The sequence below is a fragment of the Channa argus genome, chromosome 2 (genome assembly GCF_033026475.1).
Source record: "Channa argus isolate prfri chromosome 2, Channa argus male v1.0, whole genome shotgun sequence".
In the NCBI taxonomy this organism is placed as follows: domain Eukaryota; kingdom Metazoa; phylum Chordata; class Actinopteri; order Anabantiformes; family Channidae; genus Channa; species Channa argus.
Genome location: NC_090198.1, coordinates 28,458,456 through 28,476,717, shown reverse-complemented (window position 1 = coordinate 28,476,717; position 18,262 = coordinate 28,458,456). Strand labels below are relative to the sequence as shown.

The 18,262-nt window shown below is 42.3% G+C and overlaps 1 protein-coding gene across 7 annotated transcripts in view; it reads left to right on the top strand.

Annotated features, from left to right (window-relative positions):
* The window catches only part of LOC137106310 (MAM domain-containing glycosylphosphatidylinositol anchor protein 1), a 173,609-nt gene that overhangs the window by 65,269 nt on the left and 90,078 nt on the right, over nucleotides 1-18,262 (top strand). For 6 of the 7 annotated variants that reach the window (XR_010911919.1, XR_010911917.1, XR_010911916.1 and 3 more), the window contains exon 4: nucleotides 1,386-1,560. Coding sequence is in view for 2 of the 7 variants with exons in the window: in XM_067489434.1 (XP_067345535.1) it covers nucleotides 1,386-1,560 (175 nt within the window). In the remaining 5 variants the exon portion in view is untranslated. Of the gene's footprint in view, nucleotides 1-1,385; nucleotides 1,561-3,770; nucleotides 6,002-18,262 lie in introns of those variants that run through there. The other variant, XM_067489442.1, reaches the window with a different exon arrangement.

Here is an 18,262-nt window from a genome sequence, read left to right as displayed (position 1 = left end):
ACACATTCACGCACAAACTCGGTTTGTGACTTTTGCCCATTATCCGCTCTGACCTCCTCAACAGGACATAGCTGATAGTGTCATCAAGCTTGATAACCAGCTGTAGGGTTAAGAAGAATTAATGGACTGTACACACACACACAGACACTAGTGGTCGGGTTTACAAGCTTTCTCTGAAGTGGGTGTGTATGTTTGTGCATTTGATTATTCATGTGGAAGTATCATGTAGCCGTCTGCTGTGTGGCGTTCCTACAGCTTGATGGGATAATTGAAGCGTGAAAAAGCTTACAGAGTGCGTCAAAACATTTTAACGGTCTGAGTTTACTGTCACGGGCGTGATGAGCACAGCACTTAGTGTCATTAACTTCCACTATGATGCACAGATTTTATAGATTGATATGTTTTTACTGTGTTGATCAGTAATTCAAACAATTTATTGACCTGCTCGGTCACATTAAGGCCTCTTAATGTGGCAACGCACCCACGAATGGCTCCAGCTACGCAAGAAGGGTTTGATGCGTAGCCTACTAGAAAAAGAAGAAAAGGAACTGCAGCAACCTAACTACCAAGCAATGCTGACCCATCCATAAAATAATACACACCATGTCACTTTTAGTCATTTTATTCGTAGCACCTTTGAGATTTTTCTTTTTTTATTTTGTGTTGTGTAGACATACATTCAAAGAGCTCAAAGCCACTTTAAGGACGCGGGGATGATTCCAGACACAGCAACAATATACTGTTACCCACATGTCAGTAGTAGATGAAATTCATTTACATTTGTTTTTGCAGACTATGTTCAAATTTGCTATACATTTGGAAGAAAATGTGGCTGTTGATTTCTGTTTATAAATTACATTTTGCTTACATTTTGTTTTTTTTTTACAACTTTTACTATGACAGTAAAAACAGCAGCACAGAGATGCTATTTTTAAGGCAATTTCTTACCGACACACGGTGAAGCTTTGATCAGGGTTAGATACCTAAAAAATGTGGCTAATTTCTGGAAAAAAAAGTAGCATTATAGCTTTAAGGTAAATGGGACTTTCTCATTGTGTTTCATCTGCATAAATATATGTTTCTATAATTCTCATCTTACTTTAGGGATGTAAAAGTGTGCTTCTGTGTGTCACGCATTGTTAGATGTGACTACAGGTGCACAATGGAAATTGTTGGTTCGAAATTTGCTATTAGTGTCCGGAAACATGATGACTTCATCTCAACAGAGAGATGTCAGAGTGGATTATTTTCTAATGTTGTTCTTACAGTATTTTTAAAACTGTTTTTTTAAAATCTAAGTGCCTTCCTTTACCCTTCACTGATTTTGTCCTTTTGCCGACATATTTGCCAATTCGACATTCTCTTCCCTCCCCCGCTCTTCTTAGGTACGGTGGACGAAGACGGCGGGCAGTGCATCGGACAAGTTCCAGGAAACGTCCATCTACAATGAGACGCTGCGCATCGAGGGCATCCAGAGGGTGCAGGGGGGTCGCTACTACTGCAAGGCCGAGAATGGGGTGGGGGTGGCTGCCATCAAGTCCATCCGCGTAGATGTGCAATGTAAGTGGGCAGGGAGGAAAAAAAAAAAGGAAAAAACTCCTTCCACTTCTAAACCACAGCTGACTTTCACTACGGTCATTCCCACTGTTAGAGAAGACTGAGATTGGGAGAGATGGAAATATCGGAGGAGGAAAGATGAAAGACAGATTGGATGGATGATGAGATTTCAGGTGGGAATGGCTTCCAGGAGTATCTGATGACTTATGGTGGAGAGGATGAAAAGCATGGTCGGGGAATTGGCGGGGGGGGGGGGTAGATCAAATAGAATTGCAGTATTTGGGAAGGGTATAGATAGGGAGGGAGCCACACATTAAAATCTAAGAGCTCTATTTCATTGCACTTTATTTGCAATTTTTCCAACGCTATCGGTTCAGTGGGTGGATTATGCAGGAGTTTGTACTCCGCCAGCGAGGTTAGTCAGAGCAGATACTCCTGGGGAGAAAAAGGGAAGTCTGTGGGACATGTCCAGAGTTTTACAACAGTTAGTCCAGGTGGTACGGGCTCCCTAACCCACTGTTTCTCAACGTCCTCATGTCCCCGTTAGTCTATAGAAAACAGGGAATTTGTAGCCACTCGTGAATTGTGTTAGTTGTTGTGTTTTTTACGTGTGGCTCTGTCTCATCCTCGGATTTGACACTGGCTGCCATCATTAGTATGTAAATGACCCATTGGCTGATAATTAACAGATTACGTCTCCTTTTCAGACCTTGCTACTCGTCCTTTGAACTGCTCCCGTAGTCTGCGACTCTGCAGGGGGCTCTTTTGTTATTGTTTGGAATATGAAAAGGTACTAGATCATATTACGAGGCCCTTTTATCTTGGACACCGATAATTATCCAGTGCCACTAATTTCCCTGAGTGACACTCCACACTGAAGATCTTTAACCCTGGAACAATGTCAACACCTGGCACTGTGTGCTGTTGCGTTCGTAGGGAGACGCGCGGCATTTTCAGAAACCGCCGCAATCAAATTAAAAGCAACATCTAGTGACATTGGAGGAGGATTAACAAGACAAAAAGTGAAGTGCAAGGCTGTTACGCTCTATAATGCCAGAACTCCTTCATCCTTGTTATTTTTGCAGCCGCAGTAATTGATTAAATAGCCTGAACATGTTGAGAGAAGATGTCCTTGGTTCGTGCTCCATCACCAGTTCTTATTAAAAATGGTCTCAACGTGTGGTCTTGCACAGTCAAGGATATTGTCGAGTTTTTGGGGAATCCTTCAGCGTGGCGGAGGTTAACAGCATTGCCAGGTTTGGGTTCGGTTCCAAAGTCCACGTGTTAATATGACGGCCATCGTAAACATTTGCTGCGAACGGTCAGTGTGTTTGGGCAGCTTGTTCGGTTTGGACGTTGAGAAGCAGTGTTGCGTTGTAGGGGCCCCGTGCTGCTGCTTGTTTCACTGCCCCACTGTCCCTGTGCGTAAGAGGCCAGGTCATGGTGACGAGTTGATTCACATGCACCTAAACAACACACCCAACACTTCAATGCTATTTTTTAATTTTGCTTCATTCCCAGCACCATAAAATCCTTTTCCATTCCTTCCATTCCTTTCCTGCATAGATCATCCTTTCCTTCATTGATTCAATCATTTTAATGGTCGGTTTATAGACTAATAGAAAAAAGCTGATTTTCCAAGGGCCCTATAACGCTCTGCTCTGCTTTGTGTACAGAATCATCCTGCCACTGCTCCTCTAGCATCGCATCTCTTATAACCCACTGTACGGTCACGTGCACATCCAGAAACACATGCTCGCCCCTCGCTTGTCCCTTTTAGGATTTGTCACTTACCCAGCACCCTGTCTCAGCCACCTCTTAACGGGGGCCACCCTCCCCCTCTGCTTTTTCCCCGTCCCTCTTACGTCTCCCCAGGCACTGGCTTGATTCTGCCGGGGAGCTGGTAAATGCAGGGGGGGGCCCTTGGTAGTAAACAGGTTGTATTGTGAGTGTAGTTGTGACAGGGGGTCTTTGAAGCTAACCAGCTCTGACGGCCAATGCTTGTTCAATTCCCCACCCCCATGCTGGGCTAGGCCCAGCGGCGATAAGCCAAGCTTCCTACACAGGGTGACTTTAGTGCTAGAGCGATGTAACAATCAACCCTGGCTATCAGGAAGAAGGAGATGGAGAGGGAGAAATAAATGAAAATGGTCGTGAATACAGATCGGAGAGATTAGCTTTATTTTGATCTCGAACCATTTAGAGTCGCATTGCTTGATTGATTAGTTCGTATTGTGATTAACGCTCCACTTTTAGCAACATTTGAACTAACTTCAATGGGGCTGGGGCTAAACGCAAACTTCAGTCTCTACACTTTTCTATAGCAATGAGACATAAGAAACAGCAGGTGTGTGGGGGACATGATGGGAAAAGAAAGGACAATTTCAAGGCCTTAAGAGCTTATCTAAAGAGCACTCGACCTTTCCAGGAGAAAGTGAACAGTGAACAAGCTTGGAAAAAGCAGAAATGGAAAAGAATGGCGATTGATTGCGGCTGAATAGATTGTAGCACTGAGGTAGTCATTAATTTCCACTAAAAAAAGGAAAAAAAGGGAAAAAAAAACAAGAAAGGTGGAAGGAGAGGCTAAAAGAAGCTAATAAGGCAAAATTAGATTGGGGAGGGATAAAAGAATTACTGTGCCAAGAATCAAATAAAGAACAAGTGACATCTAATAATTTGAAACCAAAAATGACAACAAAGACCAAAGTCACGGTGACAGTATACAAGAATATTACATGCTGTGCAATTACAATATTTCCCACCTTTCGCTCACTGCAAGTTTTTTCGGTTGAATTATGTGGTGAGGTGACTATAATTTCTACTGTACTGTATTCTCATGATCTGACTTCTTAACCCTGCCTTCATCACTCACCACCAACTAAATCTGTTATGACAGACCACTTTCCAGCCCCAACGCTTGAGGATGAGAGTCCTGGCTATTGGCTGTCACTTGAACAGCCGCTGACCAACTGTGATGGAGGCTCGTGATTACAGCCCACACACCTGAAAAAAATGCAACAGTGAAACGGAAAAAGCAAAGTGGCAGTGAGAGAGAACTCAGAAATCCAGTCATTAATAAGTGTACGTGCTGCGTTTGTACTCAGTAGGTTTGGCCTCACATTCTGGATTTAGGGCTCAAACAGGTTCTTTGGCCCCTTTCTCTCAGTTTCCCTAAATTAAATATTAGCCGTTTTTTCCGTGTCTCAACAATTGTTAACTAACTTTATTTTCCACTTCGTCTACGTCCCACATCTCCATTTACCTTCCAGCAAGTGTGTGTGTGTTCAGTGCGTCCCTGCATGTGGGCACATATATACTGTGCACACACACATGCAAACACAAACCCCCGCTCTTCACTCATTTATATGTAACATGCATACGGTACATCCTGCACCGATGTCTGCATTAATATATTGTAGACACACTTTAAAGCATGTGTTGATAGTGTACAGCACTCAGATACACACACTCACACTTCAAAGCTTAGTGTGTGAGAGTGAGATGAACAGTAGGGAGTCATAAGGAGGAGAGAAGAGAATGACAAATGGAAATTGAAAACCCAGCAGAGAAATGAGTGGATAATTCCACGATTGGAGCAAAGACACATATTCAATATTCTGTTTTGAATATCTGGCACATACAGAAAAAAGACACTTGTATAGAACAGGACACCTTGTCCCTCTCTTAGTCATTTCTTCTGTTCACTTTGTCCTCGCTACCTGCATCCAACTATTTGCTCCTTTTGTTTTTTTTGGTTCTTTTTTTTTATCTTTCTACAACTCACACACACACACACACACACACACAGGCCTTTCCTTTCCTGTCACTTCTTTTTATTCTTATTTCCATACTCAAGACATGAGCTAAGTCTTTGAATAATTCTTAATTCTGCAAAACTGTTCTGAGCAAATCAGTCTGTGCCAAAAGGGTAATGCCCACCGGCTTGTTTTCTGTGAGAACCCACTTGCAGGAGCTGCAGTCGACCAATTATAAAGTCTACATATGTTCTTAATGAACATCTACAAGACAATATTTCTTCCTGCTGTCAATCTTCCCTTTTCCAATTCCACTAACAAGCACATGCAGCAATCTTGCCAATTATCTACAGCCCCTACAACTGGCTTCACTTTCTACTCTGCAACACCTCATCCACCTACGCAACGCAAACAACCTCGCTTCCTTGTTAGGCCTCCATCCCATGGCGGCCACTGGGGTCAACTAGCTAACCAATGACCTGGCACTCTAACCACTGAGGCAGTGGGACAGTGGGCAGGCGGGGTTTAACTTCTAAGTAGCCTCTACTGATTGGATGGACTTGGTTCAGAAACCCAGCCTGTGATACTTTAGCACAGTTCAGGGAAAACAAACTGGTTATACAGTATCAGCTCAGTACAGAACAAGTCGTCCCTTTGGATTTTTTTTACTCTCTTCAGGACACAACAAGGTAAGTGGACGAGTGTGGGGGAGGGTCTAATGATCGTGTTTATGCAGTGAGGATGAACATGGTGATGTTTGTGATGCTGGTTGCCATAGTTGTTGTTTCTCTTGTGAAACATTTTTGGCTGGACGACACTCCAGCAAACCACATGTGCCCAATATTAAGCACATGTGCCAGTTTAAATAAATTGCAAAAAAACAAAAAAACAAACACATTTTCTATTCAAATGTGTTGCCATGCTGATTATTTCTGCTCAATGTCCGGGCAGCCAATGTGACTGTTGGTATCAGTAGTTATGGTCCAGCAGGGAACCTTCTACCCTCCAGTGTTCTGATGATCAGACGACATCTATGACAGAGGCAGGACGTTGTTCAATTTGGTGACACAATTTGGTGGATGGATGAACAGAAAAGCTGTGGACTTTTGTCAGGCAGCATGTTTCTTTTTCAATCTTTTATATTTTTATGCAAGCAGCTTGTTCAGTCCACAGTTTTGAGTTGTTTTAGTGCACGTCTGTACACTGTAACTGAGAGCTCATAGGAAGGGCAAATAGTCCGTCACTTTTTAGTGGCCCCTGGAAACGAGGCCATCACAGTTGTCTCCCATGGTTCCGGGGGACACTAAAAAGGGACAGACACAACTATTACACCCTTGTTGCCACAGTTTCTGATGCACGATGTACCGGAGCTGACTCTCCCTCAGCGGGTTGGGAAATGAGCCAGTAACGACTAACATTGCTGATGACTACTAACCTAGTGTTTGCGTTTGGCTAATTATTATCCTGCTAATTAATCTGACTGAGGTGACGGGGTGGACAGGTGCTTTTTACTTACTGCTCCCGGAGACGTTATTGTTGTCGCCTGTGGTCTTTGCAGCACGTTTCTCGATTTGGTTGTGTTGGGGCTTTTTGCGGGACATTTCTTAATGAAGTTGCGTTTTCATTTTGCTTCTGTTTGGCTTATGTGCAGTGCTATGAGCTCTCAGGGCCACCGTAGCAAAGTCACCATCAACAATTCCACCAAGTGTTGTTCCTATTTTAACTGTGCAACTGTGACAATAAAACTTATAAGCATATACAAAACACACACACACACACACACACACACACACTTTCACACCCATAAACAGCTGCCTAGTTGACATTTAGTCCCTATTGGCCAGAGTCTTCTGTTACAACATGGGCCCTTCGCTTCAGGGTGCTACACACACACACAGACACACACATACACACAGAAAGCAAGTAAATTGTAGACAGGAAGTGAAAGAGCCGTGTGGCAACAGGTACTTCTGAAGAAGATTTGACCTTTGGATTCAGTGGAATGGAGGCTGACGCCACAGGGTGAAGTTTTGTGCCACCAAACTCTCTGAGCCACAAAAAACCCACACAAAATTTCTTTGCATTGCACATCATCTCTTTGTCATCCATACACATGAGTTTCTCCATTCCGAACTCTCTTTGTGTGTGCGTGTTTCACGCTGTGGCACTCATTGTCACTCTCTCTGTGTGACTTGTTATTACTCCTGCTTGTTCTTTCAGTACATATCTCTGTTTGTGTATGTTTGTTGGGCATTTCTGTTCTTCTTTTTTTTTTCATAGTTTCATCCTCGGTCCTTTTTCCTATTCTGTTTCTCACTGAAGGAATAATTATTGTGTCCGTTCTGTTATTGAGCAGGTGTATTTGCATATATACATTGTTCTTTTCCTGCTTCATAGTTCTATGGTTTGATATGGACTTAGAGAAAATGCCTACAAATGTATTAGATAAAGTAAATTCCTGATAGTTTGGAAGACATTCAACAAGATATTTATTTTCTTCTCAGACCAAATTATCCAATTCTCTGCGCCTTTTGGAGGAACCATTATGTGTCTGCTCTTGGCATTTTTAGCAAACATTCTTTATAAATGACTACAAATTCTTTAGGTTGGTGAAGGTTCTCAGTCACCCAGGTTCAGTCTGAGGTAAAGTTGGCTACAGGGCCCAGTTATATCCTCCAGAGTAGGGGGATATAACTCATTTGCTCCTCACCTGGCCTAACTGAGGCCGTTAGGTGGATGGGGGGGGGGACAACAGGGCGGAGTCACAGATCGTTAGACGTGGCCTCCGTGGTTGATCTGCGCATGTGCGTAACAGAAGAAGTGAAGGAATGAATGAAAGGAGACGTCATTGATGGGGTGGTGCCGCCTCGTTTTTACAACAAAGTCTACTACTTTGGTTCTTTAAGTGAATGCAAACGCAGTCACTGTGAAGATGCACTACTCACAAAAATTTGACCTTAGGGTCAAATTTCAGAATGCACCTAAAATGCACTAAACCTTTACAGGTAAACTTTATTTGACCTTCACTAAACGTTCGAATGCACGTGTCCACTCATTGCATAACATGCTGTTGTCTAACGAGGTAAATAACTGCTCACATTTTGACATCATGACACTTGATAAGCTATTGAGACAATCATTTTTTGTTGTTGTGGTATATCCTCCAATGTTGTTCGCTGTCTGAATAAATAGTTTGAGATGAGGAAATTACCATTGCATGCCTCTACTTTCATGATATAATATCAACGTAGCATAAACTTTTTACATGTTGTATACATTTGACCCGGAAGTCGAATATCCCAAACTTTTTGTGAGTAGTGTAAATGGCTTCACTTACTCCTCTCTGTCCAAAATGTGCACATTGGTCTCCTCAAATTAGAGTCCTTTACCCTTCAAGTGTACAGTTGGTACACTGCGGATTCTGGTCCTAAGATGTTGCTTCTCCTGTGCTGGGACATCGTCCTCACTGCATTGGACATTATGTTGCTCTTCTTGTGTTTAGGTATTCAGTCTTTCAGGTGGACAAGTCTCTGTCACAGTGTGTTAGTGGGTTTGAAGATAATAGGTGTGTGGTGTTTTCCAAAAATCCCTTTCAATTTCTCTGACAACATGTGCAAATTGTTGCTTCAACAGCTAAATGTAATGTAGCTGATTTTGGTTAACTATGCATTTGACTGATAAAAATGTCTTGCCATCAGAAAGGTCAACTAGACTACTAAACTACTACATGTGAATTGTATGAGATTCTCATTATTGGATTTGAACCCTTAATATGCTCTGACATAGAAAGATTTTGGTGGAAAACTGCTGAAGAAACCTTCCCACAGTGACATTTTTATTTAATTTTGAAACACAACAGCTTCACCTCCAAACACCAAATACTGTGTAGAGGTGACTTCAAATGTGACACATCCTTGAAGGAGAACAGAGCTGCAACAGCAGGTTAGTCATTTTGATTTGTGCTTTGTTTCAGGCAATATCCATTAAAATGTGCTCGGAGGATCTAAGTTTATTCCAGCCGTTCCACTGTAGCACCATATTCTGATCAGGTCACTTGACCTGGCAGCTAATTCTGCTTGGCACACTGAACAATTTCCACTCGTTACCTTTGTGCTTCGTGCAATTTTACACACAAAAACAGCTTGTTTTGGTCTTTGATTATAGGCCTTTTGTGCCCCAAAGCTGCACGTGCATCTCGCTGATGACGTCACTCAGAGACCTGTGTGTACTGCGCCATCCAGAAGAGAAAACTGCATCTTTAATCTGTAGTCCGTTTGACATCTACTTCTGTTAACATTAGCTCGCCTGCCTCTTAGCTATTAAAGCTTTTGGGTTTGTGAGGATTTTTCTTACCCATAGCCTTTTCTTACTGGTCTGCTACTTCTACTGAACAACATGCAGAAAACTACTGTCTGTGCAGCAGAAAGTTGTGGATTTTTAAAGCCAAACCGGTTTATCTAAAAAGTTACGGGATGTACTTTAACACTTTTTGTCTTACTGCACGTGGTCAGAACAAATCGGATTTCACATGCTTGACTGACTTGTTGTGTGAAAGAAAATAAAAAAAACAGCATTAATATTAAGGCAGGCAACCCCAGTGCTTAAGGAGGGGACACAGAATTTCTTCCCTATAAGAGATAAAGTGCAGTGACGCTCGCCTTAAGCGGCATCTCCTGTTTTATCTGCTCTGATATGACACCATGTTCTTTTCTGCCACTCCGGTGTTTATGTGTGGGTGGTAGTGAGTGTGTTTGCGTATGCAGATGTGCAATACATATGTATAATGTTCAGATTCATATCGGAGATCGATTATTATTAGCAACATTTCTTGTTGCGTTTTTTACAAATAAAAAAAAAACGGCTTGCTAAAAGGCTATAGTCATATGTGACAAGAAAGTGGACATAAATCCCTTCTTTTAGAGCAGATACTGTAGCACAAATAAAGGAAATCCAGCCCAGAGCAATCTGTGTTTGGTGGCAGCAATTTTGAGACGGCTGTTTGAGTGATCTGATGCATTGATGTACATCAGAAGCATCCTGACGCAGGCTCCCAATGAGTGAAAAACGAAAACCTCGGCTTGACTGCAAAGCCCATCAAGCTTCAGACATTCATCCTCCTACTGTGATTTATTATTATTACTTTTTTTTTACAATCTATTGCGTTTGACAAGAAAGCACCCTTAAGCTTCGATAACTGCGAAATGCAGTGGAATTAGAAAGAGCTGAGGTTTTTCTTTAAAAAAAAAAATACTCGAAACCGTACCTCATAAATACTACATAGTCCTGAACTCACTCACTCAGGAAGTAGCATCATGCTTGTAGAGGCAGGCTTATGGGGTGATGTCGTCGATGACAAAGACACAATCCCCTCCCAGGTTTTTGGAACAGGTAGTTTTTAAATTAATTGAAGTAAATGCCTAATTACAATAACTACATAAAACTTGTGACTCACTTAAATCAACAAATACAGCTTTTTCTTTTTCTCCTCCAAATGTTGTTTTCTTTGTAGGGGTCAGTCTTCTCTTCATTGGCTGAAATGCACGTTCAGCTGAGATAACGTCTGGCGATTGCCTTGATCCGTCTCAAAGCTTCCGCCATTTCCCTGTGTTGAAGTCCTTTGTTGCTTTGGCGTTGTGTTTTGGATCATTGTGTTGCTGCACGATGAAGCTCCTTCACATTAGTTTGGATGCATTTCACTGCCAATTTGCAGACCGAATGTTTCTGTGCACCTGTGACTTCATATCAGTGATTCTGTCAGTGGTTTGAATAACAAACAGACCCTTGCTTCCCCCACACACTGGCCTTTTGTCACTTTGGTAGAGGTCCATCTTGGTCTCATCAGTGCAAAAAAAATTCTTCCAGAACTTTTTTTTTTCTTTTCCAAATTCACATCTGGCTTCCTTCAGCTCTGCTCTGTGAAAGTTGGAGGTTGGAGGTGTCTTGCCCAAGGACACTTCGACATGTAGCCAGGCAGGACCGGGAATTGGACCTTCAGATTCTTCTGAAAAAAAAAAGTCAGTGGTGGGACAAGGACAGGCTCTGACTCACTGACTATCAAGGAGGCTACAAAAGCTTCTTTTTAAGTTAAGGGACCTCCATCTGGTGCCAAAAACTGAATCCACCTTCCTCGCGGAAGGTAGTGCTGCGCTCTGGAATGCTTGTTAGAAAAAGTTGTTGCACATTGGCTCATTAGCTCCTCGTACTTCACAGAAAGAAAGCAGCTGAAAATTCTTGTGTTCCTCACATGGAAACATGAATTTCTCCTACTGATAGCCCACAGACAAGAAGTCAAGCGAAGCAGAGTCTTAACGTGTTCGTTTCTTCTGCAATATTCACAATTTACATAATAACTTGATGGGGCTACTGAAGATGAAATTGAAGGGAAAGAGAAAAGAATGGATAGTGAAGACAAAAAAAAATGGCCTTATGTTGAGTGGGCACCTGGATAAGCCTGTGAGCTCTGAAGACACTTCTATGTGTTCTATGCAAAGCCTGTCTTCGTTCCCCAGAGTTCACTCAATTAGTCTTTTCAGTGTCTCTGTATCAGAAGGTTTAAAAACTGTGCACGAAGGTTGCTCGTTTTAAATTAATAAAAGTTTTGGATTGCACAAAATTTAAAAAAATACTAATTTACATGTGTTTATGTAGGAATTCTGCTTTAGTCTGTATATTCTCCTGATGGTAACAGTCAGAGCTATAAAACCTACAAGTAATTTAGTTCAAGGCTCATTTGATTGGATTTGCTGCTGTTAGTGTCAGGTGGGGGCTGGTGGGGGCTGGTGTCAGCCTGTACAATTAAGTGTATTTCACCTGAACTCTTTAGAGCATCATTTTCTATAGATCTATTCTTATTGTTATTAATGGCCCGGCGATATGATGCGCTGATAACGCACAAACTACAGATCCCATGATGCAGCGCAACAACGAGCAGTTACCCGGGAACATTCCCGCGTCAATCAGGTCAAGCGATGTTGCTGTGTACAGCCGTGTTGTAAAGTCGAAGCTAGCTACTAAAAATGGCGAAAAGAAAAGTTGATTCTGCAAACAGAGCCTTTCAAAACCGATGGGAGACTGAGTACATGTTTAATGACATTGCAGCTAAACCCGTGGGTCTTATTTGTGGAGCTAATGCGGCTGTAATTAAGGAATTTCAATCTAAGACGCCACTTCGAGACTAAACGTCAGGATAAGCCGAAAAACCTGAATGCAGAGCAGAAATTAGAAGCGTTAAAGAAGAATGTGACAGCTCAGCAGACGTTTTTCACCAAAGTGAAGCTGCTGTGAAAACGAGCTTTATTGTGGCAGGAGAGAGTCAATTTAGCCCGGTCATTTACCGAGGGAGCGTTTCTGAAGAGCTGCGTGATGAAGGTGTGCGACGTCTTGTGTCTAGACAAAAAGCAGATGTTGGCAGATGTAGCCTGAGTGGAAGTACGGTTGCTGATCGGGTTTGTGAGATGGCCACTGATTTAAGAAGTTGATTGAAAGAAGCAAAGACTTTATTGCACACTGTCTTGCTGCGGAGGAAAGTCCACGGTAGCCATCTTCACCCGTGGAGTGGACTCCAATGAAGCTGCCCTGGGACAAACTCGTTGCACTTACAACGGACGGAGCACCGGCGACGTGCGGTGAAAGAAGTGGGCTCGTGGGGAGGATGCGGGTAAAGATGCAGGAGGAGAACTGTACTGGTGAGTTGACAGCACATCACCGCATCATACATCAGGAAACGCTGTAAAGCAAACCGAGCTATAGGCTTAAATTACCGGCAGTTCCAGTCTTTTATGCGAGAAATACACTCCGAGTTTGCCGACATTTATCATACGGAGGTGCGTTGACTGAGTCGAGGAAAAGTTCGCAATAGAGTTTTTGAGCCACGCAAGGAAATTTGTCAGTTGGCACAAGAGCAAAGAAAACTGAATGTTTTGATGAGTCATTTTTACTTTTGCGGAAAAGCTAAATTTTTTTGCGGCATGTTCATTGTTGTAACTTGTATAATTTTGACAAGCGATATTTTGATGGAGAGCAAAGTATTTTAAGTTATATAAATTTTAAGTTTATTTAAAACTTGGAATTTTGGAATAATATTCCTGTCTGTTTTTATTCATATTCACGTTCAAAAAACATTTAGTTTTAGCGTGTTTCAATAAATGTTTGTCCTGTTCGCCCGCTTTGAGTTTTGGCTCCCTGTGCAATTGAGTTTGACACCTCTGAATCCTCTAAAGTTTAAAGTTTTAGAAAGACCAGTCATTTCCTTTGTTAATGTGACTTTGTACCGGTACCACAAGTACATGCTTACATTTTAGTACTTGTCTATACCGAGTACCAATACAGTACCAATACAAGCTGTTTTGCTTCTAGTATGAGTTGCTGGACAATAAAATCCTCATCAATCCACCGCAGTTAAGCAAATCCTATGATGGAATATGATAACGGAAATTATTACGTGTTTATTTCAACCTTTGTTGAAAACAAAGTGAACTTTAGGTAAAGTTCTAGTTACTATATATAAACCTCATTGTTGCTGTTATAAATGTACATGAACTTAGACGGCAGAACAGAGTTTCCGGAGGCTAATGTGGTATCGGGCGCAGTGTCAGAGAAGTTTTACGAGTACAAGTACAGAAAGGCAGCATCCGGACGTTCCTACTATTTCCAGTGGTGGCTTCCATTCTTGTGCATTTTCAACCCCTTATCTGAAGTCGGGGCGTGGCAGCAGGTTCAGTGAGGGAGTCCAAATGTCCATCTCTGCAGCCACATTCCCCAGCTCCTCCTGGGGGGATCCAGAGTCAGAACCCCGAGGTGGGTTCTGTGTAAAGAGAGACATGGAAAAGTGCAAACTTTGTGATGCAATGGTCGGTGTGCAAATGGTCTCACCACCAAATTCAAACTAGCTGCATGGTTTCCAGGGAGAGCACAGGGTGCAGGTCATCCGTGTTTCAAACAAACTAAAAACTGAGGTCTGAACCGAACTGTGGATTTGGTTTGACAGTTCTATCTATCCTCACGTGATGAAACTCAAACACCGTGTACAGCGTGAGTGGAGGTGCTGGTACTGGGGCATTGACCGGGACAATCGCTGTGAATACTGTCAGCTCGGAGAAGTCAAAGACAACAATTCAAATGTGCACGTCTCCCATATTATTGCTTTTAACATACAAAACAATTTGGCAACAGAACACAGATTATTTTTTTCTAAGCATTACACTCACAGTGCACAAAACATTGTCTTGACGCAGCACTGATGTTGTAGCTTTCATAATGTGAAAAGTGTTTCAGGCTTTTCTCAACAACACAATGTTTTGGCCTGAAGGTGCAGAGTCTAAGTGTGAATATGCAACACCACAAATACACTGCCCCGACCAAACGATGTCCCATTTTTCTGTTGCAATAGAGACAAACAACGCACGTTTCTTATACATGAGCAATAAACAGGTCTCCTTAGGCCTCTGAAGAGGAATTCATCTTATAAATGTACATGAACTTAACGTGACCTCAGACACCAAGTAACAAAATGGTGGATGTAGCCTCAGTCAAGGTAGAACTGTGTAGCTTTAGTCCAATATTAACTGTCAGAATATGCACAGTAATAGAAAGGCCTATGGGTCGTGTTCTTTGCTCTCTCTGTGCGTATAAAAGACTCTCATTACCACTATCTCACCTGCAGTCAAATATGTAAATGAAATACGATATGAAATAAAGAAAAACCACACCTGCATCACAAGGCTCCATCCAGCCTGGTGACTCCTAAGTTTCTCATTTGATATGTGGCTCTGAATATGAAGGTGGAAGAGGAGATGATTATTATCACCTCCACTGCTACAAGATTATCATCACATGGTTGTCAGATCCACTTCAAAACTAATATGATGGAATACTAAGGTGGATTTCATTACCAATCACATAATCACACAGTGGTTTTCAGATGAATGGGCTTGACTTAATAGAAGATACCGAACGCGTGATTCTGTTTGTGTATCTGTGTATTTGTGGGTGTGTGTGTTTGTGAGGGAAAGAGACCAGTGAATTTAGAAGAAAATGAATTTGTACAGTATGTGTAGCATGTATGCTAAGCAGCGACAGGAGAACTATTGTCGTATGAAAATAATACATCTCTATATCAGATCTAATTTAGCCGCACAGTGCGTCCTATTTTTTGACTGAACAGGCAAAAGATGTTTCACAGATATTTGAAAGCGGAGAGGTATGAAAAAGGGAAGGTAGCTATTGTCCTGCTCCTCATGAATACACATTTTTGATTAAGTTCACCCTTATGATATTTAAAGGCTTTTGGATAAAAGCAAATGGGGCAGATTTCCGTTCCCCCCCACTGCAGTCAGCTTCAAGGAAGGTGTCTCTCATATCTGCCGCACGGCAAAGCCAATTATAGAGCTCGCTGTTGATTTGAACTTTTGCCTCGTGTGCAAGCACAACACAGACAGCAGCTGTGAACAAGGAATTTGAAAGCCCTCCCATGCATCTGAGCATCCGTTTAGCTAAACGCTACCTGCTTATTATTAAGGACTAAGGGGGAGGCTGGACCCCGTCCCTGCTGACACGGGCTGCACCCTGGGTGGGTCACAAGTCCATCACATGAGCATCAGTCCTGACTCTGTGAATTTCACTGTGGTCATAAACATGATTCAGTCGTTGGGAATTTTACATCTTTTGTTATTATTATTTGAGATAGTGATCAGCTTGCAAAGCTCGGGTTTAGGTCAACAAATGCACTTAGAGGTTTGGATAATATTGTGAATTGGTTTGAATAGTAATTCAGCAAACATGTTTATCTCTTGCTTCAAGTCAGTTTTCAAGGATTTTTTTCTGTATTAAACCGAGAAAGGATTAATAACGCTGTGCCACAAGTGGATATTGTCAGTGAAAAAAATTTCCGACAGATATTTCAAACCTGGTAGATATGTAATAAAACATCCGCATGTCCCAGTCGAGGTTTGTAGCCCTTGATCTTTCCATATTTTATAATTATTAGTCCAAACAGTTGATGTAAAAATTTATAATTGCAACTTTTTATTGTTAATTTTAATCATGATTTTAGATTAAAGCACTGACATGAAATTATTTTACATTTACATTATAGTAAATGAGAAGAGTAAAAAGATGAGATTCAATTTTTAATTTTGGAGGCTGCAACTCCAGGACATGACTTGAAGAAACAGATAATGCAGAGAAAAGACAGACACTCGGCTGAACTACAAAAATATGCAGTTCACTCCCACTTTTGCAGAGTAGAGGCTCCTCCCTCACATTACAGACACAGTCAGTGAATGTGATAACAAAGCAGCACCATTCAATTGAAGTGCTCCAGGTCAAATGGTCTACAGGATGTCAATAACAGACCCCCCCAGCCCCACCTTTGTCCTCCATGTCACTGAACCATATGTCTGATCCAAATGAGGTTTTGTACGGTGCCACCTTCTTCTTCTTTTCCTTTGGGCTGTTCCCTTTCAGGAGTCTCCACAGCGAATCATGTGCCTCCATCTAACCCTGTCCTCTGCATCCTCTTCACTCACACCAACTAACTTCATGTCCTCTCTCACTACATCCATAAATCTCCTCTTTGCTCTTCCTCTAGACCTCCTGCCTGGCAGCTCAAACCGCAGCATCCTTCTACCGATATAGTCACAGTTTCTGCTCTGAACATGTCCAAACCAGTGCCACTGTCTCTAAGCTGAACAACATCTCTGGTCTCATCACCGTCTTGAACATCTTTCCTTTCATTCTCGCAGATACTCTTTTATCACATGACACACTCTGACACTTTTCTCCACCTGTTCCAACCTGCCTGCACTCGCCTATTCACCTCTTTTCCACACTCACCGTTGCTCTGAACCGTTGACCCTAACTACTTAAAGTCCTGCACCTTCTTCACCTCTGCTCCCTGTAACCTCACCGTTCCACCTGGGTCCCTCTCATTGACACACATGTATTCTGTCTTGCTGCAGCTAAGCTTCATTCCTCTGTTTTCCAGAGCAGACCTCCACCTCTCTAGATTTTCCTCCACCTGCTCCCTGCTCTCACTACAAATAACAATGTCATCTGCAAACATCATAGTCCAGGGAGATTCCTGTCTAACCTCATCTGTCAGTCTGTCCATCACCAGAGCAAACAAGAAAGGGCTCAGATCCTTGATGCAGACCCACCTCCACCTTGAACTCCTCTGTCACACCTACAGCACCTCACCACTGTCTTACAGCTCTCATACATGTCCTGCACCACTCTAACATACTTCTCTGCCGCTCCAGACGTCCTCATACCTCATACAATACCACAGCTCCTCTCTCTGCACCCTGTCATATGCTTTCTCTAAATCTACGAAGACACAATGCAACTCACTATGACCTTCTCTGTACTTCTCCATCAGCATCCTCAAAGCAAATACTGCATCTGTTGTTCTCTTTCTAGGCATGAAACCATATTGCTGCTCACAAATGTTCACCTCTGCCCTTAGCCGAGCTTCCACTACTCTTTCCCACAACTTCTCTGTGTGGCTCATCAGCTTTATTCCTCTGTAGTTGCCACAGCTCTGCATCTTCCTTGTTCTTAAAAATTGGCACCAGTACACTTCTCCTCCAGTCCTCGGGCATCCTCTCACTCTCCAAGATCTAGTTAAACAAACTAGTCAGAAACTCTCCTAGACACTTCCATACCTCCACAGGTTTGTCATCAGGACCAACTGCCTTTCTACTCTTCATCATCTTCAATGTCCTCCTCACTTCACTCTTACTAATCTTTGCTACTTCTTGCTCCACACCAGTCACCTCTTCTATTCTTTGTTCCCTTTCATTTTCCTCATTCATCAACTCTTCAAAGTTCTCCTTCCATCTTCCCATCACACTCCTGGCACCTGTCAATACATTTCCATCCTTATCTTTAATCACATTAACCTGCTGCACATCCTTCCCACCTCTATCTCTTTGTCTGTCCAACCTGTACAA